The 27,511-nt window shown below is 45.7% G+C and overlaps 1 protein-coding gene across 5 annotated transcripts; it reads right to left on the reverse strand.

The window, feature by feature from the left end:
- Positions 1 to 7: 7 nt before the first annotated feature.
- LMAN2L (lectin, mannose binding 2 like) lies at positions 8 to 27,095 on the reverse strand. Of its 5 annotated transcripts, XM_045981355.1 has the most exons (10): positions 26,903 to 26,919; positions 25,581 to 25,699; positions 24,829 to 24,909; positions 22,233 to 22,350; positions 21,347 to 21,429; positions 6,654 to 6,686; positions 5,410 to 5,571; positions 5,206 to 5,320; positions 2,737 to 2,856; positions 8 to 2,419 (listed from the first exon to the last, which is right to left on the reverse strand). In XM_045981355.1, the coding sequence occupies exons 4-10, from the start codon at positions 22,240 to 22,242 to the stop codon at positions 2,277 to 2,279; spliced, it is 666 nt and encodes a 221-aa protein (XP_045837311.1). In that variant the 5' UTR covers positions 22,243 to 22,350; positions 24,829 to 24,909; positions 25,581 to 25,699; positions 26,903 to 26,919; the 3' UTR covers positions 8 to 2,276. The 5 variants fall into 5 exon arrangements, with proteins under 5 accessions (XP_045837311.1, XP_045837310.1, XP_045837312.1 ...); XM_045981354.1 differs by lacking the exons at positions 24,829 to 24,909; positions 26,903 to 26,919 and adding an exon at positions 26,971 to 27,084; XM_045981352.1 differs by lacking the exon at positions 24,829 to 24,909 and having other exon boundaries at positions 12 to 2,419; positions 26,903 to 27,095.
- Between the last annotated feature and the right edge of the window lie 416 nt (positions 27,096 to 27,511).

Raw genomic sequence — 27,511 nt, forward strand, 5'->3', positions numbered from 1 at the left:
ACAACTTTATATAACACCTCTAGTCCTCAGGGTCTTCTCTAAGAGGCTCTGAAGTCAGAGGGAAACCAAAGGAATGGGGGACTGTGAGGAGAGAAATGGCTCACGTGGGGGTAAGCAGTTTTCTGAGGTCTCTGCTCGGACCCCTACTGTGCATGTACAAAGCCTCTCCCTCCTCTAGGGCACACCTGGGATTCGAGGACCCAGAACGGTATTTGGTCCCATTCACAATGGGAAATACTTGTTTCTAAGAACAAAAAGGAAGTGCTATGGCAGGACCTACCATGCTCAGTTTCTCTGCATCACACATTTCTCAAAGGCTGGCCCCCCGCTGGGTGGGGACTATACATCATGTCTTCCCCGTCCTCTTTCAAAAGCCACAAGGAGCCCACGAGCTGGAATCGCACAGAACTCATCAACTCAATCACCATGCACACACATACCCTCCCCCATGATGAGACCCCTTCCTCCTGCACCATTGCCTGCGTCATCTCAAGAGCCCACCGAGGTCCCCCCACCACAGGGGTCCCCCCACCACAGGGGTCTAGCCAATCTCGCCCTGCCCTCAAAAAAAGACAGAACAGTCCTCTGCGTTGTCAGTTCTAAGTGGTGCTGAGGCCAAGCTCCAGGTCCCAGCTTTGCTCTGGTACCCCGGAGCTGCTCTGCTTTTGTGGGGAAGGTTTGGGAGGATCCCACTTTACTGGCACTTCAGGAGAGCACTACAGCCTGTGATGCTCACTTAAGCACATGGGAGGGACAGAAGAAAGCCCAACATGATAGAAACCTATACCCAGCCAACGTGACCTCCTTTCCTTCTGGCTGACCTGAGGGCTTCTTTCCCAACTGAGAAGGCAAGGTGAGGGTTCTCGGGCTTAGGGTTCAGTAAGAAAGCCCAGACCTTCCCCCCACACAAACCACCCCTAGAAGGAAGGACACTGAATTGGAAACTCATGTCTGGTTTTCATCAGCCATTTTAAGAATTTCCCTTAGGCTACAGAAGTACATGGCTAGGAGAGCTCAGAGCTCCAGGCCCTCCAGGGAGACTGGCCTATTGGCCGTTTTAATCACAGGGCAGACAGGTGAGCAGCACATGACCCCTTGTCAGATAAGGCAGTGGAATAAGGATTGACCCACAGAGGAGGACACTCAGGCTCTGTTGTTCAATGACAATGAACTCTTCCAGGCACACAGGACGAGGGTCCATTGCTCCCAGATTTGCAATAGGAGAATAGCAACTGTTTCTTAACCATTAAGGAAGAGAAGTCAAGTTTCCTCTTTGGAGAGTATCCAAGCCGAGGCTATAAAAAGGAAGCTTCTTTACATTTTGACCACTCTGAGTAGGATTTCAAAAGTCATGATAAACACCAAACATGCAGTTCATCAGGCTCCAGAGTCCAGAAACATCTCCACATGGCCAGATCACATGGCAAATGTTGCTTCTGGTATCGAAACATGGAGCTGGTCAGTTTCCTAGTTACTCCCCTGACAACCATGAAGTCGTACAAGCTTCTCTTGACTTGCATACCCAACTTCTGGCCAAACCTGACTGAGGGCCTAAAGGAACCAACTGGGAAGGTCACAAACTAACAGAACCAAGATGCACGCTAAAGAACAACGGCTTGAGCAGTGAGCCAAAGAGCCCTCCACTTGTGGCCACCTACTGAGGGTCAGTGAAACATCGGTCTGTTCTGCAACCCCAGGCTCCAAAAGAGAGGCATCCAGATGTCTCTTCTAGCTCAGGCTGCATGTGGAGAGAGCAATGAGTGGAGGGAGAAGGCAACACAGGGAAGAAGTTTCCATCCGGATTTCCAGGGACAATTCCTCAGATAGACAGAGGCTTGGACGAAAAGAAAAAACCCAACAAATATATGCCTGGAAGGTGTGAGGAGTTATCCGTGTTGTGTTCTCTGCAGATTTAAAAATGAAACACAACCATCCTCTGAGTCCAACAACAAGGCAGCCTGAGCTATGAAATTCTTTTCTGTGATTTTTGGCATCAGAACCGTATATATTCTCTCTGTCCCTCTTCGCTCCCAAGTGGAAGGACTGCAGGGAAAGGCACATCACAGCAGCGCTGCCCTGGGGTAGGTGGGCTTCCTGAACCAGCTAAATGTCCCCATGGACCACCATGGCAATGCAGTATCCCTGCATTCAAAGCTTCAGTGAGAGAACAGAGTCCCTGACCAGCTGCTGGAGACCGGAGAAGACCCAGCTGGCTCGACACTCAGGCCAGCGCTGGCTCACGGTGACAGCCGCAGGCACGGCAGTAGTGGGATAGCTCAGTAGAAACGCTTCCGGCTCTGTTCCTGCCATTTGTTGTACAGTATGATACCAATGACAATGGCAAATACGGAAAACACCAGCGAGAAAAAGACGATGAGGAAGAGGGCCAGGCCACTCAGCGGGGGCAATGGGGCAGTCACTGAGGAAACAAGAGGGAAAGCAAGTCAGAATCAGGGAGCCCACCCAGTTGGCGAAATGTCAAGTCTCCAGTTTCTGACACTCATTTCTGGGAGCCAGAGGGCAGAAAGACCCTCCCTTTCCAGGGGCCTCAATCAAACACCTGAGAAGCCCTGCTCATCTGTAACATGGAGACCAGCAGAATGGCAGGAACGCGTGCTCCATGAACACAGGAAATGGCCCAGCGAGCTGTGGGTGCAAGTCACCCCAGACCTCCCAGGCACAGGGATCTATCTCCTCTCTAAGCACTGGGCCATTTCCTGGATCCCCTGCGCTCACCCTCAGGCAGCTTCATGTTGTCCACCGAGGGCAGGAACACATCTCGATGCAGCTTCTCCTCTTCTGGGGTTCTCTCCACCGTCAGTTCAAACAACTTCAGGGAGATGACGTCGTGATTATCTAAAGGAAAAAAGCACAGGGAGGACCCAAACCACCTCAAAAAGAGGTATCTTGGGAGTTTCACGCTACAGCTCATTAGCAGTGACCCTGAATTTTTTTTAGAAACATTTATTTTTAAGTAACTTCTCCATCCTGCATGAGGCTCAAACTCGCGACCCCAAAATCTAGAGTCAGATGCTGTGCCGACTGAGCCACCAGCCAAGTGCCCCGCTAGCAGTGACTGAAAAAAAATAACTGAAACCTGTTTTCTTTCATGTAAAAATAAGGATGGGGAATAGAGAATAATTATATTACTGAGGATTTACAGTTTTTATCAACAGGCATGCATTACCTATATAGTTTAAAAAAACTTAGACATAATGCAAGCATTAAAGCCCACCTCGGATGTAAAACCTTGGAACACAGTGAGGAAAGACACAGCACCACAGCTTCCCGTCCGTGCAGACAATACGCCCAAGCAAGATAGGAAAGGGCCTCATGCCAGCTGATTAATAGGCCTTGAGCAGGGCATAGCTCGGGGCATGGCACACACTTCCCATCTGGACAATGACATTCTCTGCAGCTTATAACGATCACCCTGAGTATCTCACTAATAATTACTAGAGAAAGGATCAAGGAATTAGGGACTCCCATTTTTTTAGCTCTATTTTTTAAGATTTTACTTATTTGAGAGCATGCACACAGGCACGTGCATGAGTTTGGGAGGGGCAGAGGGACAAGCAGACTCCCCACTGAGCGGGGAGCCCAACACAGGGCTCCATCCCAGAACCTCTGGGATCATGACTTGAATGGAAGACAGACGCTTGACTGACTGACCCACCAGGTGCCCTTTTCCTCTCTTTTTTTTTTTTAAAGCATTTTATTTATTTATTTGACAGAGAGAGAGATCACAAGTAGGCAGAGAGGCAGGCAGAGAGAGAGAGGAGGAAGCAGGCTCCCTGCCTAGCAGAGAGCCCGATGTGGGGCTCGATCCCAGAACCCTGGAATCATGACCTGAGCCGAAGGCAGAGGCTTAACCCACTGAGCCACCCAGGCGCCCCCCTTTTTCTCTTTTTAAAGCGTTGTTATAATCTAATTGATTCAAACATATTTAATGTGTTTCAAGACATTGAACTTATACATCTTATAGATGCTCAACACGACCCATCTTCCTCCAGTGGGAGCCCATTCAAGCTGGCTCTTGAGCTCTTTTACATGAACCCAGAAGTTTATTATCTTCCTTGCTTTCCTGGGAAGTTCCCAGCTTCCCTGTTTCCTGCCTCAGACCTGGCATCAGTTGTTTCTCCAAGAAGCTCTTGTTTCCTTTAGCGGGAACTGGTATTAAGAGACCACAAAGTTGAATGCTAGGGGTGCTCATGGCTACCAGGGTGGTCACTAGAGACTGGATTTCTTAAGAGAAAGATCTAATTTGTATTTAGGGCTATCCTACAGCCAGAGAACAGAGACTTACTAATGTAGACAGTATCATTAAACATCTAGAGAAACAGATGTTTTCAGATAGACAAAAATTATTCTATTTCATACTAGCTTTATTCATAATGAATTATACTAGTCAAAAAGCCCAAAAGTTCAGTGCCTTACCTCTTCTCCAAAGAGGTTATGATTAAAGCTCAAGCCAAGGGACAGAATAAACGCGGAAGGGGAAGCTACGAGTTGGAAATAAGTAGGAAGAAAATCCAGAGAGAGAAAAGTAAAAGAACTAGGTACTGTTACTGCCACATAGATCAAGCAGGAGTTGCAGAATAACTGGTCAAACCAGCTAAAGAGAGGACAGAGAGCAAGGGCTGAGAAGAGAGTACCATGTGTGCCAAGGAAAGAGAAGTAGCTTGGATGAAAACAGTGCTAACGGTCTGGCTGAGATGCCCGGAGGGCCCAAGTGCAGCGGGCTAGAGTGGGAGATGGCCTGGACACAGAAGCCCCTGAACACACAACCCATTCGAACACCAAGCTGGGGGGCAGTCAGAAGAGGGACAACAGAGTCCAGGAGTTCAAGGAAAAGCTTTAGAGAAGGGGAGCTCGGCACACCAGGAAGTGGATGGGAAGGAACCAGACTGCAGAAAGGGCACCAGATACCACGAAGCACAGAACTTTAAACACGGGCTGGAAGAGCTGGCCTGAAGAGGCAGACCCTGCGTTCCATTAGCATCGACTCTCCTAGAGCCAACTGCACTAGGACAGCCTAGGACTGGGGCAGGAGTGTTTAAGGGTACCAGAACGCCAGAAGAGAAGCACTGTCCAGGTACTTCCCACAGCTCTGTTTGTTTGACTCTACCCTCAGAAGCCTCACTAAGGCCCGGCTCCCAAGACATGACCTCATTCAGGACAAATAAAGAGCCCTCATGGCAGTACCCGAGAGATCCCCAGTGATGGAGGAGGTGCCAAAGTAGTAGCCCCGGGGCAGACGGACCCCGGGCACCTCGATGCAGTCCCTCCACTCATGCTTGCCATCGATGTCCATCATTATCTAGAATAAAAAGAAAAGATACATCAGGGCTACGACAGCAGGTGCAAGGCAGCCCATATCACCAACGGGTCAAGAAAGCAAGGACTCACCGTCAAATGTCTCTTGACATAGCGAATCACAAGGAAGGTGTCATAGTGCAGATTGCGGACAATGGCCGTACAGCCCCCCAGCTCTGTAGGCCGCCCATCCCGCTCATGATCGTAGCTGAGTGAGCCATTGTTCACCATGGCTGAGATATAGGGGAAGACCCGCTGGGAAGGCAGGGAAGGAAGAACAGAGGATGGTAAGGAAGCATGCTTAGGAATGCCTATACAAACAGCAATGGGAATTTCGCACATATAAGCCGAGCCCCTCCGGCAGACCAGACAACCACTCCACCTCATCGATAGCAGCCCCTGGGAATGCACACTCAGATGATCAAAGGCTATGGCCCAGGAAGCAAACGAACTCTCCACCTGCCTTCAGGAATCCTCCTTGCTACCAATCCAGGTGGGCCTGAAATGGCCCCTCTGGAGTCTGACTCGAATCCTTCCAGAGATCACTATTTGGCACTCACATACATACATGGCCCAGGACTGGTGGTTTCTTTTTGATGTATATACACCTTCTCCCCAGTTTGCCATGTAAACCTCTCAAAGGAAAAAAAATCACTATACTTGTATGTCCCCACCTTCCATCCCCCACAACCTCCCACCCGCCACCCTCCCAGGTGAGCGTTTTGCACATAGCAGGTACTCTGAAAATACCTGTTTCATCAGGGAAATCTTTCCATTCCAGATAGCTCCTTTCAAATCCTCAAATCCTGTAAGCGTATGATGGATGCTAAATGGATCAGGACTCAGAACCAGCACTGCCAGAACCAGGCTGCTAGCTGGTGTTCTCCAGCCACAAGGACTGTTCTTAGTCAAAAGACCTTCTGGCCCACTTAAGCTTCATCTACACATAACTTCTCCCCATAATACCCTGGGCAAGTTCTCCTACTGCGAGTTTCCCCATAAGCTACCCATCTTCCCACCTACTTCAGAGGCCCCATCCCTCCAACAGAGTTGGAGGAGAGAATTCGCCCTCAGAAACGATGGGCTAACCATTTCAGAACCAGCCCAGTGCTGAGGCAGTGCGGAGGCAGAGTGATGAGAGGAGAGGAAACATGACACATGCCCCTTCTCCGGTGACTTCCTCATTGTCCTCAACAGTCAACATGCAAGGTGGAGATGCAGTCAAAATCAGAGACTGGTGACTCTCAAGACAACAGCCACATGGGTGAGAACAGGAGCAAATGCTGGATGGACACAGAGGGAGTAAGGCATGGCCATGGCGTGTCAAGACTGAGTACCTGGACTCCTGGAGAATATCGCCTCTTCTGGGCCTGAGAGGGTCCAGCAGGTTTTTATAAAAATGAGAGAGGACACAGAAGACAGGAGACCAGGTCAGAAAGAAACAGCCATGGAAGAGCTTTGACCCAGCCATGGTGGATGAGCAAACCGAGCTAAATCCCCAAACAAAACTGCCGGATCTGTGGAGGACGTTTAGCAAGTCCTCACACCCCTCAAAATTACAGGCAAAACTATGTGCACAGATGCTTGTATGTTTTCTAAGGAGAGGGTCTGTTACTATCCGATTCTTAAAGGGGCCCACTAGGAAAACCTCTCTGAGGCTTTCAGAGACTTCATAAAACACACAGCATTACACTGTCCAAGAAGGCCCCACTTCGCTTATGTCTCTGAGTCAGAAGGCCAGGCCACGTGTTTTGTCTGTACCCAGGCAACAGCATTTCTATAGCAAGGGGAGACACAGGAGTGACAAAGAGGGCCAGTTACTTCCAAATTCAAGATGGCGTTTACTGCCCAGGATCTCAGCCTAAGATCTTGCCCAAAGGATAAAAATCCCACCACTTGAGAGACTACGGAGTTAACTCTAATCCAGAGGGCTCATTTACCCTCTAATTGAACCTTATGGACATATATTTTCAAACAGCCGTTGTCATTCTAACCTACAATATGTGGACAGGGAAAAAGTTCCGTGGGAGCATTGCAGCATGACCGATTTAGAAAAATCAAGAGGCTCGAGGATATTTAGCGTTGGTCCAGAAAACTGCTCCAGTTCTAAGCTACTAGCAACAGGAGATACCTACACAAGCTCCGCCCAGCCCTGCCCTATGGGAAGGATGTGTGAGGGTGTAGAGCCCGAAGCATTCCTCCTTCTATCAGTGAGCAACCTATTAGGAACTGGGCACTGTTCCAGATGCCGGGGGCTCATAGAGCTGACATTAGAATGGAAGAGACAAACAACAGATCAGTACAGAAAAGCAAGCAACTTCTGATCTCACGGTCATGAGTTCGAGCCCTACTTTAGGTACAGGGACTACTTAAAGAAATACAACTCACAAAAAAGCATTTCAGAGAGTACTAATGCTATGATGAGAATAAAACAGGCAACATGATAAACTGCTAAGGGAACAAGCTCTCTGAGGAGCTGAGGCCTCGTCGTCGGAGAGAGCCACCAAAAGATCTGCGGGCATAAGAAGCATGAGATTGACCTCTTTGAGGACCAGGAGGAGACACCAGTGTCTGACACACAGCCAGTGAGGGAGAGGCAGGTGTGAGCTGAGACACAAGCCAGATCACACTGGGCCTCAGAAGCCACAGGGAGGAAGGAGCGCAGGGCAAGTCTCAGAACAGGCCCCCACTGCTCTGCTTCCCTGCTGCTGGTGGACTATGCGCAGGTCTACAGAAGGGTACGGAGTTCGTCAGTAGATGGTCCAATTCCCAATACTCCTCTCCTATGGCGATCGTGTAGAACAAGGGAATTCATAGTATGAACAACGTACGTCAAACAACGTACAGGAATGGGCTTCTAAAAAGAATGCTCCTAACTTCAGTGAACGATCAGGGAAAAGAAGGGATTAAAAATGCCCTGGGTAGCTCATTTATCAACCCCAGCACACATGATCAGAAGTTTACATTGCACCTTTCAAGAAAGTGCCTGGGACAACTCTCCTTAAGCCATCAGAGCCTTCCTCTTCCCAAGGCTGGTGAGGCATCTGATTATCCGGTAACAGCCAGAGGTAAGCTGGCCCCCAGCATCTTCTGGGAGAGCCTTCCAGCTGCAATCCCACGTGGGTCCCTCACTCAGTCTCATTCAATAGGTCTGGGAGGGGCGGGGCACAGGATCATCTATTTTTCTTTTTTTAAAAATATTTTATTTATTTATTTGACAGAGAGAGATCACAAGTAGGCAGAGAGGCAGGCAGAGAGAGAGAGAGGGAGAAGCAGGCTCCCCGCTGAGCAGAGAGCCCGATGCGGGGCTTGACCCTAGGACCCTGAGATCATGACCCAAGCCAAAGGTAGGGGCTTAACCCACTGAGCCACCTAGGCGCTCCCATATATTTTTCAAAAAGCACCACAGACAGTTGTAATGTGTGGCCAAATTTAAGAACCACTGCACCAGACACAGCACCCCACAACTTTGGAGACAGAATCTGTCTACTTCAGCAACTTGTGACTTGGCCTTCAACTTTTCACCTCACACTAGTAGTAAGTCTTTAAATGCCCTCTTATTTTCCATGCCCAGGCAGGAGTTAAGTGTTCCTTGGGAAGCCACTAATTTCACACAGCAGCTCATTTTCTTTCCTTGGAAAGCAGCCTATATATAGCCAGAACCAAAGGCTGAAGAATCCCTCAGACTCAAGCAAGGTGGTAGTTTCATTCCTAATTTAAGAGTCACTAAAAATTAGAGTCACTCCTACCTATCGTCCAAATGATTATTGCCTGTAGGAAGAAGAAATGTTTCCAAATTTTTCTACTACAAAGCCACTTAAAAAAAAAAAAAAAAAAAGCCTTTTATGTGGCAATTGTACCCTTAGCCTATCTTGACTGAAGGGAGACCTGTGAACTTGCGGACTTATGGATCCTATGCTAAAATCCCACAGATTCCAAGCACACAAGTAACTGTAAACTACTAGACAGGAAAAGGAGCCCACTGGCCTCTATAATCAGGGAGACTGGGTTCTAACAGCAGGTATAGGCTCAGAGCTGTATAACCTTGGGTAGATTACCTTGAGACATTCCACTTCCTCCCTGTAAGCAGAGAGGATAATACAGAGCTAGCTCACAGGGCTGATCATGAAGATGAAATGAGATATAAGGCCTTTAGTACGGTGTCTGGGAGTCAATAAACGTTCATTCATTCTAGATACAAATACTACTCCCAGCTGCGCATATATGAGCATCAAGGCAAACACGCATCTTTTAGAGCAGTAATTCCTGGACCATTGGCTGTCACAGACTGGTAAAATCTCCAAAAATATGTTGGAGATTAATGGGTTTGCCATTCTTAACCTATAAACATTAAAATACAATAATGACAGAACAACCATCTATAATAAACATTTTTAAAAGAAAATTTTAATACAAAAAAATAACAGAATTTCATGATAAACAATTTAGCATTCATGAATTCACTTTACTATTTCTTTTTTTTTTTTTTTAAGATTTTACTTATTTTTTTTTTTTTTTTTTTTTTTTTAAAGATTTTATTTATTTGACAAATCACAAGAGAGGCAGGCAGAGAGAGGGGAAGGGAAGCAGGCTCTCCGCTGAGCAGAGAGCCCGATGCGGGACTTGATCCCAGGACCCTGAGATCATGACCTGAGCCGAAGGCAGCGGCTTAACCCACTGAGCCACCCACTTATTTATTTGACAGAGAGAGACGTTGAGAGAGGGAATACAAGCAGGGGGAGTAGGAGAGGGAGAAGCAGGCTTCCCGCCGAGCCAGGAGACCAATGTGGGGCTCAATCCTCAATCCTCAATCCCTGGAATCATGACCTGAGCCGAAGGCAGACACTTAACAACTGAGCCACCCAGGTGCCCCTACTATTCCCATTGTTAAGACCAGTGAAACTGAGGCACCTGGGTGGCTCAGTCAGTTAAACATCCACCTTCGGCTCATATCATGATCCTGGGGTCCTGGGAGGTCCTGGGATCAAGTCCCACCGCTGGCTCTCTGCTCACCAGAGAGCTTGCTTCTCCCTCTCCCTGCCACTCCCTACTCGTGCTCTTTGTCAAATAAATAAATAAGATCTCAAAAAAAAAAAAAAAAAAAATCAGTGAAACTTGTTACCAACCAATATGAGTTCATGAACTGGCATTTAGGAGCCACTCTTCTTAGAGTCGTTTTTTCCAACCTAAGGCATAGTTCTGTGGAGTAAGCTAGCCAAGTTTGCTCTCTGGAACCTAGATATGAAGAAAAGGAGAGTGGGAGAGGAGAGGGAAAGAACAGAGCCACAAAAGCTACTGCCAAGATCTCTGCAAAGTGTACCCTGGGAATGGCATTTAGTGGTGTGAATGAGAATAACGGGCATTTTCAGAGCACTTACGCTGTGCCAGGCACTGTAGTGAGTAATGTGCACATACTCATTCATTTACTTCTCACAACCATAAGCGGTGATATCAATATCCCCACTGCACTGGTAAGAAAGCTTGTTTAAGCAGTAAAACCAGGACTGGAAGCCAAGTGGTCTGGCCCCACAGCCCTGGCTCAATCTCCATGCTTCACTGTTCTCAAATCATTATGGAAAAGTGATTAGTATATACTGTTAGAAACAAACAAAACAAAAGCCCTAGGTCTCTAATATAACCTGAAACACAGAAATATTGGAGAATGGCTCCAGATTCTAAAAAAAGGAAAGGGGAAGTGCCTGGGTGGCTCGGTCTCTTGAACAACTGACTCTTCGTTTCGGCTCAGGTTGTGATCTCAGGGTAGTGGGACTGAGCCCATGCTGGGATCTGTGCTCAGTGCAGTCTGCTTGTCCCTCTCCCTCTGCTCCTCCTCTAGCTTGTGTGTGTGTCTCTCTCTAACAAAAAAATGACATCTTAAATTTAAAAAAAAAAAAAAAAAGGAAAGGAAAGGGGGGCACCTGAGTGGCTCAGTTGGTGACGCATCCGACTCTTGATTTTAGCTCAGGTCATGATCGCAGGGTGATGAGATCAAGCCATGCATAGGGCTCCCCACTCAGCAGGCAGTCTGCTTGAAATTCTCTCTCCCTCTCCCTCTGCCCCTCTCGTGTGTGCACACACAATTTCTCTCTCAAATAAATAAATAAAATCTTTAATATGTATATTTTTTGTTTACTCATCAGTTGATAGGACATTGAGTTATATCCATTTTGTGACTATTATGAACAATGCTATGAACATTTATGCAACTTTTCGTGTAGACGTGATTTCAATTTCTCTTGGGTATATACACCTAGGAGTGGAATTGATGGATGATATCAACTCTGTATTTAGACATTTGAAGCACTGACCAACTGTTCTCCAAAACGACTGTCCCATTTCACATTCCCAACCAGCAGTGTATGAGAGTTCCAATTACTCCACACCCTTACCAACACTTGTTAGGATTTGTCTTTTTTATTTTAGCTATGACTAAATAGCCACAAGTGGGTATTAAGTAGCATCTCATTGTGGTTTTGATTTGTATGGCCCTGTTGGCTAATGATGCTGAACATCTTTTCATGTTTCTCCGTCTTTGTGTATCTTCTTTGGGGAAATACTTATTCAGATCCTTTGGTTATTTTTTTTTTGTAAGATAAAAGCTATTTTCGGGGTGCCTGGGTGGATTGGTGGGTTAAAGCCTCTGCCTTCGGCTCAGGTCATGATCCCAGAGTCCTGGGATCGAGCCCCACATCGGGCTCTTTGCTCAGCGGGGAGCCTGCTTCCTCCTCTCTCTCTCTGCCTGCCTCTATACCTACTTGTGATCTCTGTCAAATAAATAAATAAAATTTCTAAAAAAAACCCCAAAAAACTATTTTCCAAGTAACCTTTACACCCAACATGGGGCTCAAACCCACAACCCCAAGATCAAGCGTCACATGCTCAACTGACCCAGCCATTTTTAGATGAGTTGTCTTTTTTACTATTGAACTATATCTAGAATATATAAAAACAAGTCCCTTATCACATATACAATTTTCATTGATTTTCTCCCATTCTGTGGGTTTTATTTTTACTTTCTTGATGCTATCCTCCAAAGCATAAGTTGTTGCTTTGTGGGGTGGTTTTTTTTTTGTTGTTGTTGTTTTAAAGTAGACTCCATGCCCAGTGTGGAGCAAATGTGGGGCTTGAACTCATGACCCTGAGATCAAGAATCAGATGCTTAACTGACTGAGCTACCCAGGTGCCTGCCCCTGGGAAAAAAAAAAAAAAAAGTAAAAACGGAGAAAAGGGTGCCTGGGTGGCTCCGTCAGTTAAGCATCTGTCTTCATGGGGCACCTGGGTGGCTCAGTGGGTTAAGCCTCTGCCTTCAGCTTGGGTCATGATCTCAGGGTCCTGGGATCGAGCCCCGAGCCAGGCTCTCTGCTCAGTAGGGAGCCTGCTCTGCCTGCCTCTCTGCCTACTCGTGATCTCTCTGTGTCAAATAAATTAAAAAAATCTTAAAAAAAAAAAAGTATCTGCCTTCAGCTTGCATCATAATCCACATGGTCCTGGGATCAAGCCCCTCCCTGCTCAGCAAGAAGCCTGCTTCTCCCTCTCCCCTTCCACCCTGCTCATGTTGTCAGTCATTCTCTCAAATAAATAAAATCTTAAAAAAAAAATTTAAAAAGTATAATCTATTTTTTTTTCCCAAATCATGTTTTTGTGTGTGTGGCTTTTGTTTTTGGTGTCGTATCTTAAAAACCTTTGCTTGATCCAAGGTAATGAAGAATTAACCCTATGTTTTCTTCTGAGAGTTATAGTTTTAGCTTTTACACTTAGTTTTCCAGTTCATTTCGAGTTAAATTTTGTGTATGGTATGAGGTGGGGACAATTTCATGACTCTACATGTGGACATCCAGTTGAGTCAGCACCTTTTGTTGAAAATGGTTCTTTCAGGAGCCCAGGTGGCTCAGTGGGTTAAAGCCTCTGCCTTTGGCTCGGGTCATGATCTCAGGGTCCTGGGATTGAGCCCTGAGTCAGGCTCTCTGCTCAGCAGGGAGCCTGCTTCCCCCTCTCTGCCTGCCTCTCTGCCTACTTGTGATCTCTCTCTCTCGTCAAATAAATAGGTCTCGGGGTCCTGGGATCGAGTCCCGCATTGGGCTCTCTGCTCGGCGGGGAGCCTGCTTCCCTCTCTCTCTCTCTCTGCCTGCCTCTCTGTCTACTTGTGATCTCTCTCTGTCAAATAAAGAAATAATCTTAAAAAAAAACAAAAAATAAATAAGTAAAATCTTAAAAAAAAAAAGAAAGAGAATGGTTCTCTCCCCATTGAATTATCTTGACAGCTTTATCAAAAATCAACTGATCATAAACACGAAGACTTACTTCTAGGACTTTCAATTCTATTCCATTGATCTACAGGTCTATCCTTATGCCAGTACCATGCTGTCTTTATTACTGTAGCTTTGTATTAAGTTTTGAAATGAGGACGTTTGCTCTTCTTTATCAGTATTATTTTGGCTATTTTAGTTCTCTTGCATTTCCATACTGATTTTCAGATCACCTTGTCAATTTCTACAAAGAAGCCAGCTAGGTTTCTGACAGACCCGGAATGGGTCAAATCTGGAGACCGACGTGGGGAGCATCATCATCTTAACAATAGAGTTGTTCTTCGAAAACACGGGCTTGAACTGCACAGATCCACTTCCATGTCAACGTTTTTTTATACAAAGTCAGTACTATAAATGTATTTTCTCTTGTGATATTAATAGCATTTCCTTTTCTTTAGCCCATTTTATTGTAAAAAATACAGTATACAATACATATAACATACAAAATGTGTTAAACAACTGTTTATATTATCTCTAAGGCATCTGGTCAACAGTAGGCTATTAGTAGTTAAGTTCCAGGGGAGTCAAAAGTTATGTGTGGCTTGTCAACAGTGTGTTAGGAGTGGGGTTGTCGGTGCCCCTAACCACCCCCCACTGTTCAAGGATCAACTATACTAAGTTTTCTGATTCATGACATGGGATATCTTTCCATTTACTTAGGACTTAACTTTCTTTCAACAGTATCTTATAGTTTTCAGAGTTTACTTTTATTTTTAATTATTTGTATTTTATTGTTAAGTATTTTATTCTTCATGATAGTATAAATGGAATTTTTTAAAAAATTATTTATTTATTTGAGAGAGAGAGAGAGCATGTGTGCACACACAAGCCAGGGAGAGAGGGAGAGGGAGGAGAAGCAGACTCCCCGCTGAGCAGGGAGCCCAACGCGGAGCTCGATCCCAGGACCCTAGGCTGAAGGCATGACCTGAGCTGAAGGCACTCAAACGACTGAGCCACCCAGGCGCCGCTGGAACTGTCTTCTTACTTTCTTTTTCTGACTGTCCAGCGCCAGCATACAGACGTATAATTGATTTTTGTATGTTGATCTGGTATCCTGCAACTTTGCTGAATTCATTCATTAGTTCTAGCAGTTTTCTTGTGGATTCTTTAAGATTTTCTACATACAACATCATGTCATCTACAGTTCTACTTCTTCCTTTGCAATCCGGATGTTTCTTTTCTTTTCTTACACAATTGCCCTGACTAGAACCTTCAGTACAATGCTAAATAGAAGTAACAAGAATGGGGGGGGGCGCCTGGGTGGCTCAGTGGGTTGAGCCTCTGCCTTCAGCTCAGGTCCTGATCTCAGCATCCTGGGACCGAGCCCCGCATTGGGCTCTCTGCTCGGTGGGGAGCCTGCTTCCCTCTCTCTCTGCCTGCCTCTCTGCCTGATTGTGATCTCTCTGTCAAATAAATAAATAAATAAAATCTTTAAAGAAGAAAAAAGAAGTAACAAGAATGGGGCGCCTGGGTGGCTCAGTTGGTTGAACATCTGACTCTTGGTTTCAGCTCAGGTCATTCTCTCAGGGTCCTGGGATCAGGCTCTAAGTCAGGCTCCACACTCAGTTCAGAGTGTGCTTGGAATTCTCTCGCCCTCTCCCTCTGCTCCTCCCACTCATGCTCTTGCTCTCTTTCTCTCTCTAAAATAAACAAGTCTTTTTTCCTCTTAATAAGTAAGTCTTTTTTAAAAAAAAATAAGTAACAAGAATGGATGTCCCCATCTTATTCCTGATCTTAGAGCAAAAACATTCAGTATTTCAATTAAATATGATGTTACCTGAGGGTTTTCATAGATGCCCTTTATTACGTTGAAAAAGTTCCCTTCTATTCCTAATTTGTTGAGTGTTTTTATTAACATAAAGATACTACATTTTCTCAAGGTTTTGTTTTTTTTTTTTAAGATTTTATTTATTTATTTGACAAAAATCACAAGTAGGCAGAGCGGCAGGCAGAGAGAGAGGAGGAAGCAGGCTCCCCGCTGAGCAGAGAGCCCAACACGGGGCTCAATCCCAGAACCCTGGGATCATGACCTGAGCTGAAGGCAGAGGATTTAACCCACTGAGCCACCCAGGCGTCCCTCTCAAGTATTTTTTTTTTTACATCTATTGATATGATCATATGGTTTTTGTCCTTTATTCTATTTTTTTCTTAAGTAGGCTCCACAGCTAACATGGCACTTGAACTCATGACCCTGAGATCAAGAGTTACACCCTCTACTGACCGAGGGAGTCAGATGCTGTCCTTTATTCTATTAATATGGTCTATCACGTTAATTTTCAGATTTTAAAAGTCTTTATTTAAGTAATCTCTACACCAACGTGGGGCTCAAATTCAGGACACTGGGATTAAGAGTTCCATGCTCTTCCAACTGTGCCAGCCAGGCACTCTTTAATTTTCAGATTTTTACAGCAACCTGAGCGGTGACTGGGTGGCTCAGTTGGTTAAGTGTCTGCCTTCTGCTCAGGTCATGGTTCCAGAGTCCTGGGATCAAGCCTTGTGTCAGGCTCCCTGCTCGGTGGGAAGCCTGCTTCTCCCTCTCCCTCTGCCTGCCATTCTGCCTGCATGTGCTCTCTCTTTCTGTCAAATAAATGAATAAAACCTTAAAAAAAAAAAGCAAATTGAACTCCTAGGATAAATACACATGGTTGTGGTATATAACCCTTTTTAAAGATTTTATTTATTTATTTGACAGAGAGAGATCACAAGTAGACAGAGAGGCAGGCAGAGAGAGAGGGATGCAGGCTCCCCGCTGAGCGGAGCGCCCGATGCGGGACTCGATCCCAGGACCCTGAGATCATGACCTGAGCCGAAGGCAGCGGCTTAACCCACTGAGCCACCCAGGCGCCCTATAACCCTTTTTATATTGCTGGATTTGGTTTGTTAGTATTTTGTTGATGACTTTTACATCTATATTTATAAGAGATATTGGTCTGTAGTTTTCTTTTCTTCTGATGTCTTCGTGCGGTGTTGGCATCAGAATAATACTGGCCTCAAAGAATAAGCTGGTTAGTGTCCTCTCTTATTTTTTGTAAGAATTTTTTTTTTAAAAGATTTTATTTATTTATTTGAGAGAGAGAAAATGAGAGGGGAGAGGTCAGAGAGAGAAGCAGGCTCCCCACTGAGCAGGGAGCCTGATGCGGGACTCCATCCCACGACTCCAGGATCCTGACCTGAGCCAAAGGCAGTTGCTTAACCAACTGAGCCACCCAGGCACCCTTTTGTAAGAATTTTTTAGAAGAACTGGTATTAACTCTACTTTCTTTGTTTGATAGAAACATAGTGAAGCCGTCTGGACCCAGGCTTTTCATTGTGAGTCATTTTTTATTACTAATTCAATCTCTTCCTATTACAGATCTATCCAGATTTCCTATTTCTTCCACTATCATTTTTTCCCCCCACTATCATTTTTTTTTTAAGATTTTGTTTATTTATTTGACAGACAGAGATCACAAGTAGGCAGAGAGGCAGGCAGAGAGAGAGGAGGAAGCAGGCTCCCTGCTGAGCAGAGAGCCCAATGTGGGGCTCGATCCCAGGACCCTGGGATCATGACCTAAGCTGAAGGCAAAGGCTTTAACCCACTGAGCCACCCAGGCGCCCCCCCCCCCCACTATCATTTTTAACAACCACTTATGATCTGGCAATCTCACTATGGCAGAGGCAGTACCTTGCACTACCAAAATAGTTCAACTCTTGACTCACCTAAACTACAATTACTTTATTGCTGACGGGGAAATTGAGGTTACCATGTTTAACATATCTATTAAACATAACATAAACATGTTTATGTTTACAAACATAAACTCCAGCAGACTCCATGCTGAGCCCAACACAGGGCTCGATCCCACGACCCTGATATCATGAACATAAACATGTTAGGTTTACCAATCTGTCCTGATTTCAGAGAGCCAAGCCTAAACTGAACTCCCTCACCCCGTTCTCAGATGCGTTACTGGTTGCTAGTATTTTCCCTATATTTCCTCATGAACAAATGTGGCTGCAAGTAAGGTGAGCAACAAGGTCGTGTACTCTGGTGACGAGGAAACAAGAAACCAGAAAAACATTTTTACCACCACCTTGAGGGATTTGGTGAACTGTTCCACACTCCCTCCCGCCAGCTCCTGTTCTCGTCCCACACATCTTCTATGTGACATTTGCAAGTTTTCAAAAGGTACCATATTTGTCACCCTCTTCTGATGTACTTAAAAATAATAAAGCAAAATAATGAGATTGTAGGCTGGAAGCAAACCCTCTCCGACAAAATTTTATTTTTAAAGATTTATTTATTTGACACAGAGGGAGCAGCAGGCAGAGGGAGGGGGAGATGCAGACTCCCCGCTGAGCAGGGGACTCCATCCCACAGCCCTGCGATCATGACCTGAGCCGAAGGCAGCCACTTAACTGACCAAGCCACCTAGGTTCCCACTGACAAATTTTTTTAACCTTTCCGTACTTCAGTTTCTTACCCATAATGTAGAGATAACAGTAATATCTACCCCCAAAGAGTAGTTACAAGTAAATAACATGTACGCGTGTTGGAAACAAGGCCTGGCACCTTTATGTAGGGTATCTAAGTAAACCATGCCGCCAACAAAACACACTTGATTTTACCCTCTAAAATAGCTCCAGCTTGTTGCACTGAATATAAGCTCTAAGAACTGAAATTACATAGGAGATGATATGAGAATAATAAATGTCTCCATTCTCAAGGAAATCAACCTGGCAGAAGAAACAATGAATGGGAGGGGGTAGAGCATCATAATTAAAACCACAGCCTCTGGGGCACCTGGGTGGCTCAGGCATTAAGTGTCTGCCTTTGGTTCAGGTCATGATCCCAGAGTCCAGGATCGAGTCCCACACTGGGCTCCCTGCTCAGCCAGAAGCCTACTTCTCCCTCTTCCACTCCACCTGCTGGTGTTCCCTCTCTCACTATCTCTCTCTCTGTCAAATAAATAAATAAAACCTTTAAAGAGAGAAAAAAAAAAAAGCACAGCCTCTGGAATCTGGTAGACCTATGTTCAAAATCTGACTCCATTTATATTGGCTGTGACCTTGAACAAGACATTTCTCTAAGCTTCTGTACTCATTCGTAAATGGGGAAAAATAATACTAACTCTAAGGAGCTTTGATGAGGATTAAGACAGTATTTGTAAAGTACCTGGCACATAAGAGCCACCAAATAAACAGAAACCACTTTGATTAGTTTTCTTAAATGTTGTTTTAATAAACAAATGTATTTAACAGGTAAACAACGAATATGGAAACAAGGACCTCATGTTGGTCCAGGGGTTCCCAATCCTGACTATATATGTGACTCACCCGGAGCGCTTTGAAAAAGAAAGGTTGCCTATGCCGCACCTAAGACAAACAGAATTATACTCTGAGCCTGGGGCCTGGACATCCATATTTTTATTTTTTTATTTTATTTCACGTTTTAAAATATTTTATTTCTTTTATGGAGCACCTGGGTGGCTCAGTGGGTTAAAGTCTCTGCCTTCGGCTTGGGTCACTGTCCCGGGGTCCTGGGATCGAGCCCCACATTGGGCTCTCAGCTCAGCAAGGAGCCTGCTTCCTCCTCTCTCTCTGACTGCCTCTCTGCCTGATTGTGATCTCTGTCTGTCAAATAAATAAATAAAATCTTTTTTAAAAAATAATAAAGTATTTTATTTTAGAGAGACAAAGACGCTACACATGCACACATAAGCAGTGGGGGAGAGACACGGGGAAGGGAGAGAATCTCCAGCAGACCCCACACTGAGCCCAATGCAGAGCTCGATCCCACGACCCTGATATCATGACCTGAGCCAAAATCAAGAGTGGGATGCTTAATTAACTGAGCCACCCAGGTGCCCCTGGACGTCAGTATTTTTAAAAGCACTCCAGGCAATCTCAATATATATAGCTGGGAGTGAGAACCTGAATAGCCAGAAAAAGTGCCGATTTTTACTAACCGAAACTAATTTTATTGATTAACATGACTCTTCTTACAAAATAAGCCCATCACATCTGCCAAATGAGAACTACTATTATCCGATGGTGAAATGGAAGCTAAGAGACTCTCAACACTCTCTGGAAGAAGCAGAGAGCCACATTTGGAAGTCTAGTCAAGCCCTAAAGCCCATAACCCTACAGATGCATCTCTAACTACCACTATTTCCTCAGCATGACCGTAAACCTAGTCATGACAGTCTCCTCATTAAAGTCCTTTATAACCTTACCCCCTTAGGGTAAAGCCCAGACTCCCTACCAGGAACACCTCACTCTAGAATCTGGCCCCAGTGTGCACGGTGAGGACGAGTCGCCTACATTCAGATAGCTCTGGCACTGGTCCAAAGAGCCAAACCACCGCCCACCCAAGCAGACACCGCTCAATCTCAGGGGCCAGTCAACTTGTCCAACAGGCAACAGTGTTAATACTAAAGAATGCCACAGGAATGGTGGCCCCTGAAATTGCACAACATGGCAAGACTGGGGCTCTGTTTTTCTTTCTAGCATCATCTCTCTCTGATCCCTTCTCTCACTTTATCACCTTAACACGTGTTTTTCCCTCTGCACGGCACACTGGTTCCTAATTCTGCAGACATCAGTGTAAATGTCACTTCCTGGAGGAAGCCTTCCCCACCACCACTACCACACTGTCCCGCTCCAGGCTCGACATGCCTGTGTGTCTTCTACAGCACCCCACATTCCCCCCAGGAACATGCTCACATCTCAGTGCGCCTGAGTGCAAGGATCATGCTGGTCTTCTCACTAAGTCTCGCAACCATTTAAGCACCTGCTGTATGGTGGAGTGACAAGGACCACAGGCAACACGGAGAAGCTACTGTGAACTGCCTCACAACAAAAAACGTCATTCTCCTAACTTGGGTCTCTATTTCCACCTCCTACGGTGAACTCTGTGTGCAATGCTGAAACTGCTGAATCTGGGTGTTGCACAGATAATCATGTATTCTTCCCATTTCTTTTAATAAGCCTTCAGTTTTTCATAAAAAACTTGAAAGGAAAAAAAATAAAGTGAGTTCTGTCTCTATCCTCAATCCTGCCCTTCTTGCTATTATTTAGCTACAGGATACCCATCAACAACCTGTCATAATCGCTTTCCCACCATCTGATGTCATGGCCATCAGGCAAAGAAAACAAACCTGTTGGCAGTATAAGAAAGTACTAAAGAACCCTAGGGTCAGCCAACAAAAAGCAAGAAGCTTCTGCCAACAGCCAGAAACGGGACTGGAACAAAATGCTGGGACCCCAATTTCCTTTTACAACGTTTCCGCCAGGACAACAGAATTGCTGTTCGGGTCTAAAAACAGGAAGAAGAAAATGAGACTCGACAGAGTGAGCAAGCTACAGAAGAGAGCACAGCGGTGATCTATTAAGTCAGGGGAGCTGAGTTATATAAATTCAGCTTGCTCTGGTGCAGGGCCTAGGAGCCAAATCACCAACCGGCCAAGCATGCTCAATTCCGGCAGCTACCTAATGTGCACAAAAGAACACTGTGAACACTAAAGAAAAAGTCCCCATTCACAACAGCCATTCCCAAAGGACTGTGCACCATAAACCGTTCTCTCTAGAACACTCTGACAAGGATATTAACTTTTCAAGTTCAACAGATGAAAAAAATAGAACGAAAACCCTCACTTTCTAGCCCCTGTTCCCTCATGAATGTTCCTGAGGCAAAGGACTGTGATGTCAGTGCAGCTGACCTAAGCTCTGACACTTGCCATTACCTCTTGCTGCTTCTCCTCATTGGGGTACGTGTCTACAAATACTCCCAGCCCCACAAATTTGTCCATGTTTCCAAACACAGGCCCTAGAGAGAGAGAACAGATGATGAACAATGAAATAAAGCCAAGAGTTGATAAAGGAATAACATATCACTATGATGGACAAAAAAGTAAAATTCAAGTGACTCCCAGGCCTCTCTTTAAGATGAAAAAACGTATGTAAAAGCACCCCGCAAAGTACAGGGCCTGTACCAAGCACCCAGTAAAGTCGGTAGCTGTTTGTTACTGAAGGCAGGGGGAAGAGAGAAGGCCACTGCAACACTGTTTAGCACTACAGCTGCTCCCTGGTCCACACCGGTTGCTAAGGCGTCCCTAAAGAATTCTGCTTCACGAACGCTTGGTGACAACTATGCCCCTGAGAGAGAGCTGAATTCCCAAGTTCCGCTTCTTGTTGCAAAAAAGAGATCAGGTCAAATCAGGTTGAGTTTGCCACATCCTCGGAACAACGGTTCCCATGCAACTCCTAACTCAAGGAGTTCTGAGACCATTCACTGAGCATGCTACGAAGAAGTCAGCTCACCCAGTCACCTGTGTTTGGGAAAGCTGGAGCTTTCACCCACCCAACCGGCCATGTGGCCTCAAAGGGAAACCAGAAGGAACTAATTAGCACAATCTCGCCCCAGGATGAGTCAAGTTCTGCTGTTCTATTAGGACTCAGACCCCATTCTAGAGACTGGACAGGCTGGTCTTCATCCGCAGACATCCAAGGGAGTGGGAAAACTGCTGCACTGGGGGGGCCGTGAGGGGAGGACATATGCTTCTCAAAGAGAGAGCACGTGAGAAAGCAGACCTGCCGCACCCCACACAAGAGCACCCAGGGTCCCGATACCTGGCTGCATCCGATCCTTCGTGTACCAGATTGCCAAGCCATCCCCATGCAGATTCTTCTTCCCTTGTCCGTGGATTCTGAAGTGCACTTGCAACTCCCAGTCTCTCAGGAAGCATGGCTAGAGTGAAAAAGACACCGGAATCAATGAAGGGCACGAAATGTGAAAGCCCTCAAGCCCTCAGAGCGGTCTAGAGACTTGGAAAAACCTAAGTTCAGGCAACATGAGGCAAAGGGTTGAAACTGAAATCTATGACTTGCTAAGTGTTTGCATCATAAAATCAAACAGGTTAGGCCGTCCAACTGTGTATGAGATTTATTATGAAAAGTGAATAAGCCTCCCAGTTATCTTCAGTATCTCCCATAGGAACAGGACAGTAAAGTTGGAAGTTTTTCAAAGTCGGAAAAGACAAGAGACCGCTGAGGCAGCAGAGCAAAACATCTCAGCCTTTAGAGCACAGGTGGCCATCTGCAACTTCAGATCACTCCTCTGACAGTCTAAAAACTATGGATTTCAAGAAAGGTCAAACTCTCATTCATTACAAAAGAATTTTTTTTAATTTAAAAAAAAAAAAGGCTAAGTCATTATGCAAAGGTTTCCAGGAATAATTAGCAGACATGTAAACAACTCTAATTAGCTAGACTTGGCCCTTTGTCAAGCTGAGGGGCAAGCCAGAATTCCCCAAGAGAGGATAAGTTACAGTTCTCCAAAACCTCATGCCCAATTCCGGGCATAAATGTACCAAAGGAGAACACCACCATCCCCATCACAGGGACAGCTTCTGGTGGAAAAACGTTAAGGAGGTGGGTACTAAACAGACTCCTGTGTTTGTTCTTTGGGGTTTTTTTCTTTAACTGTGTATCAAAAGCTTGGAAAAATGGAGAAGGAGATAAGTGGATAGTTAAGTGCTCTAAAGAGCTGAACACTTCTTCAAGGAGAAAGCGGAGTAGCTATCTGGCTTAGACAGGCTTCTGATTAACAGTCACTATGAACAAAGAAGGGAATGAGGAGCAGATAGACCAACAGGATTCACCCGGAATCTTTATACAGATTGTTCTGGCTCTTGAGCAAGATATTGCTGGATCATTTTTAGTTTTCATTTTTAATTTCTGGGAAATCTTCCAGAAGTGTTAGTATCAGGAGCACATAGTCAAATCAAAGGGGTGAAGTTACTTCTGAATTCATCAAAAAACCCCACAACAGGGGCGCCTGGGTGGCTCAGTGGGTTAAGTGGGTTAAGCCTCTGCCTTAGGCTCAGGTCATGATCCCAGAGAGTCCTAGGATCGAGCCCCACACGTCGGGCTCCTCAAGGCCTGCTTCCTCCTCTCTCTCTGCCTGCCTCTCTGCCTGCTTGTGTTCTCTGTCTGTCAAATAAATAAATAAATCTTAAAAAAAAAACCCCACAATATCTGATAGCTTACTCTACCTTGAGGAGCCCAGTCCCTGCGTTGTTGTTCTGGGTTCTCTATCTACTGTTTCACTTAGATTTCAGGACAAGAGTGAAATTCAGTGGCAAGAAGCTGCCCCACAGTCAGTGGGTAGGTATTATTGCCCCTGGGATGAGACCAGGGCTGGAGAGGTTCACACTGAGCCAAGAGGTGCCTGCCACTTATCCTTGACCTCCTCTAGCATAGTGCCATATGCCTTTGCTCAGGGCCATACCTCATAGAGCTTCTGAGAGTTGGCTGTACATTAGATTCACCTAGGGAGCTTTTAAAAAATCCATGTAACCACAGGCATCAACTCACCTGGACAGCCAAATTGAGAACCACCGTTCAAACAAATACATCCTATTCAAATAACTCAGAAACAACTCCAAAGCTTATTCTGATAGAGAACAACAATAACAAAAATACAGCATCAGAGAATCTGAAGAAGGGCAGGATAACTAGATCCTAAACTAGAACTGATGCTTAAAGAGTTATGTAGGGGCAGCTAGCAAGACAGCAGCAAAGCATCTAGCCCTGGACATAATCATTTAGTAACCAGAGACCTCCATCAGTGAAACTTATAACAGATGCATAATGTAACAACACACATTTCTGTAACCATTTTAACTTTCCAAAGTTTTTCGTGTCTATTGTCTTGTTTTCACAATAACCCTAGTGGGCACGGAGAAGGTATTACAAAGCGCATCTAGCAGACGGAGAAAGGGAGCAATGAGAGAAGTAATAGAGGAGGGCTCACAGTGGGTGTGTGATACAGCGAGATCTGGAACCCAAGTCTGTCAATTGCTAGCCCTTAGTCTCTTCTACCAGAACACACCGCCCTGTACTCTCTCCAAGAATGAGTTCAACACTACAATCTGGGTTAAGAGGCCAGCTTGTGCAAATAGCTCATGCAGAAACTTCTCTTATCCCTCTGTTTGTTAGAATTCTGTCACATAAAATGAACAGGGAAAAGAAATTGTTCTCTTTGCTAAGGTTCACTATCTATGACCATGAAAAGTTATAAATCAAAAACCATGAAAAAGTAAATTCTTAGCTTATGAGAACCCAAGAAAAAGTATTAAAGAATGCCAAGGTCAATCCCAAAAGTAAAGTGGTTGTAAAAGATTTAGAAAGAGCCCTGGAAACCAAAAAGAAAGCATCGTCTTACACTTGTACAAAATCACAGTGCAGCCACACCAGGAATACTGCATTCACTTCTTGCCGCCATACCTCAAGGAAGACAATGTAGCTAGAAAAGGTCCAGAGAAGGACAAATAAAATGACCAAGGGGCTCAAAGTGGCTTTCACATGAAAATAAAATTTAAAATTAGATACTTCAGAGTGAAATAACAAGGCGAGATACTGGGATGAAGTTTAGGTTAAATTTAAAAGAGCAGTATTCTACTTTACGAAGTAATTAAATGTGAGTTAAGTTGTTAACCTCCAAGAAGTAATAGTATCAGGTCAATCAGGAATTAAGACATTTCAGAAAACACGGAGCCTGGGTGGCTCAGTTGGTTAAGCAACTGCCTTCAGCTCGGGTCGTGATCCCAGGGTTTTCAGATCAAGTCCCTCATTGGGCTCCCTGCTCAGCAGAGGGCCTGCTTCTCCCTCTCCCACTGTCGATCCCCTGCTTATGCTCTCTTGTTCTCTACCAAATAAATAAGTAAAATCTTTAAAAAAAAAAAAAAGACTCAGAAAATACAAAATGTATTTATTTGCTATAACTGGAACAACTGAGAGTATGTCTCTACATATCTGATTGCACTGTGAAGGTCATCATATTCTCTGAAATGAAAATCCGTGACATCCACAGAAGACAGAGCACTGGGGATAAACAATAAAATTAAGTCAATATGCCACTGCTTAACTTTTTCAGGTTTTCTGGACCACCAACACAGGAGGGAGAAAAATTCTTACCACCCGGTTCCACAGGGCACCCTGTTTACTTTGCATATCTGGGGTAAGGCGGATATACTGGGTCATCACCATGGCGTTGCCCATCAGATTCCACAGTGAGGAACTGCCTGTGCCCACACCTACAGGGAGGAAGTAGATCAGTTCACACTCCTTCAACACCAACCCACTCTGAAACCACCACGGATCCCTCCTAAAACTGGAGTCGTCATCATCTTCTCCCTTCCATGACACTTGATCTCCTACCTTCTGTCTTTCATAAATCTCAAATCCTTACCATCTCCGCAGCTTCCTTTCACAAAGTCCTTCTCAGGTGAACACTCCAGAGCACATCAGAGTTAGCACTTTATTCCTGCCTCAATAACCACAGCTCAGATCCATTCCTATTTTATATGTAAATTTTAGCACCATAAAAGAAAAAAAAAAATACCCAGTTCTACCAAAAAGAGCTTGACTCTCAGGCCTCTAGGGTTTAATCACATTCTTTCTGTTAACAATGCAAGGGTGAAGGTACTTCTCCCAGTACCTCAGGCTTCATGCCTCTTGCCAAGTGAGAACTCTGTGTCTGTAATAGTCCATTGTGCTACCAGAGACAGCACAGATGAGGCTCTCAGGGCATCTGCTGAGTGAATAAATGATCACCCTTAGCAGCTGTGTATATACACTCTTGCACTTTGAGTGATTTGTCTGCTGTCCCACACTCCAGTGGGGAAACAGACTTGTGTGAGTTAAGCCATCTGCATTGATTTGGTCCTCTCTGTAGCTAACCACATAAATTTTCTGGTCGATAAAGCTGTGTCTAAGAGCCTAAGAACCCTAAACAGAGCAAAGCTAACTAGCCTCTTTCATCAACAGGGCTCCTGGACTGGAGAGCAGGTGTTTTAACCGGCAACAGAATTTTCTCTTTCTCAGTCCGGCTAAGTTCTATCCCGGTTCTGCCTCCCGCTTCATTTCTAGCACATCCACAGCTCCATCGGGAGACCGGCTCTTTACTAGTGGCCTTCAGTCACTACCCACCATTTGCAGTTCTATCCCTTCTTACATTCCTGCTGTCCAACTCCGAGCTCCCCTTTGTCCAGGCCTAGCGCTAGCGGCATCCGAGCCCGGCTTCGACCTGCTAGAAACTTCCAAAACGGGGGGCGGGGAGAGCTCACCCCTGCCCTTTGGACCCGAGGCTCCCAAACGCTGCGGGAGTCCCCGTGCCCCCCACCCCCCGCCGGCGGTTTCCTTGGGGCCACGAGCCTTTAGCCACCCCCGGTCACTACCGCTGAGCTCAGATCCCGAAGCCCTCCCCGTGCACGACCACCTCGCCCCGGGCGCCTCACCCTGGTAAGGCTTCGACAGCGAGTGCTCCCGTTTCAAGTACTCGAACGTTTGACCCGCCCCGACTTGCCGTGGTCCCTGCCCAGACCCCATCAAAAGAAGAAGGAGCAACATCCTGGACCCATTCCGAGCCGACAAACGCTGCCGCCACCGCTGCCACCACCCAGAGGGTCCTAGAGTCGCCGCCATCTTTCCCACCGCCGTCCCTTCATTAAAAGCCCGCCCCGTAGCCCAAGCCATTAGCCCAGGGAACCATCTGCCCCGGGTCCCATTGGTTCTCCTCGAGCCCCCGCCCCCGCAGGTGAGCATCTCACCGATTGGCTGGCTTGGGTATCAGTTGCCTTGCCAACCCGGGAAAAGGGCGTGGCCTAATGCCCGGCCTCCCTTATTTGCATTTGTCCTGAGCTCCACTAGGCCTGCTGGGAGACGTAGTGATTTCCATTTTGTCTCTGCGTTCTAGAGTAAATTTAAAGAGATAAAAAATATTTCTCCCAGTTTCACGCAAATGTTCTATCCTCTCTCCTATAGTACCCTCCTGTCTGTGGAGAGCTATCCATCGGATGTAGAACTGAACGGAGAAATAGTCCACAATTACTGTAGCTGGACAATTT

Source organism: Meles meles, chromosome 16 (assembly GCF_922984935.1).
Source record: "Meles meles chromosome 16, mMelMel3.1 paternal haplotype, whole genome shotgun sequence".
NCBI classification, from domain to species: domain Eukaryota; kingdom Metazoa; phylum Chordata; class Mammalia; order Carnivora; family Mustelidae; genus Meles; species Meles meles.

What these genes read in the sequence shown, in the direction of transcription:
- LMAN2L (XM_045981352.1), bottom strand. Translation starts at nt 27,089, where the DNA reads ATGGCGGCGACTCTAGGACCCTCTGGGTGGTGGCAGCGGTGGCGGCAG. An exon ending in GATATTCTCCAGGAGTCCAG is followed by an intron (nt 5,572 to 6,653) that starts GTACTCAGTCTT and finishes CTGCCTTCCCAG; the next exon opens with CGGGTCTTCCCCTATATCTC. An exon ending in CAACATGAAGCTGCCTGAGG is followed by an intron (nt 2,420 to 2,736) that starts GTGAGCGCAGGG and finishes TTGTTTCCTCAG; the next exon opens with TGACTGCCCCATTGCCCCCG.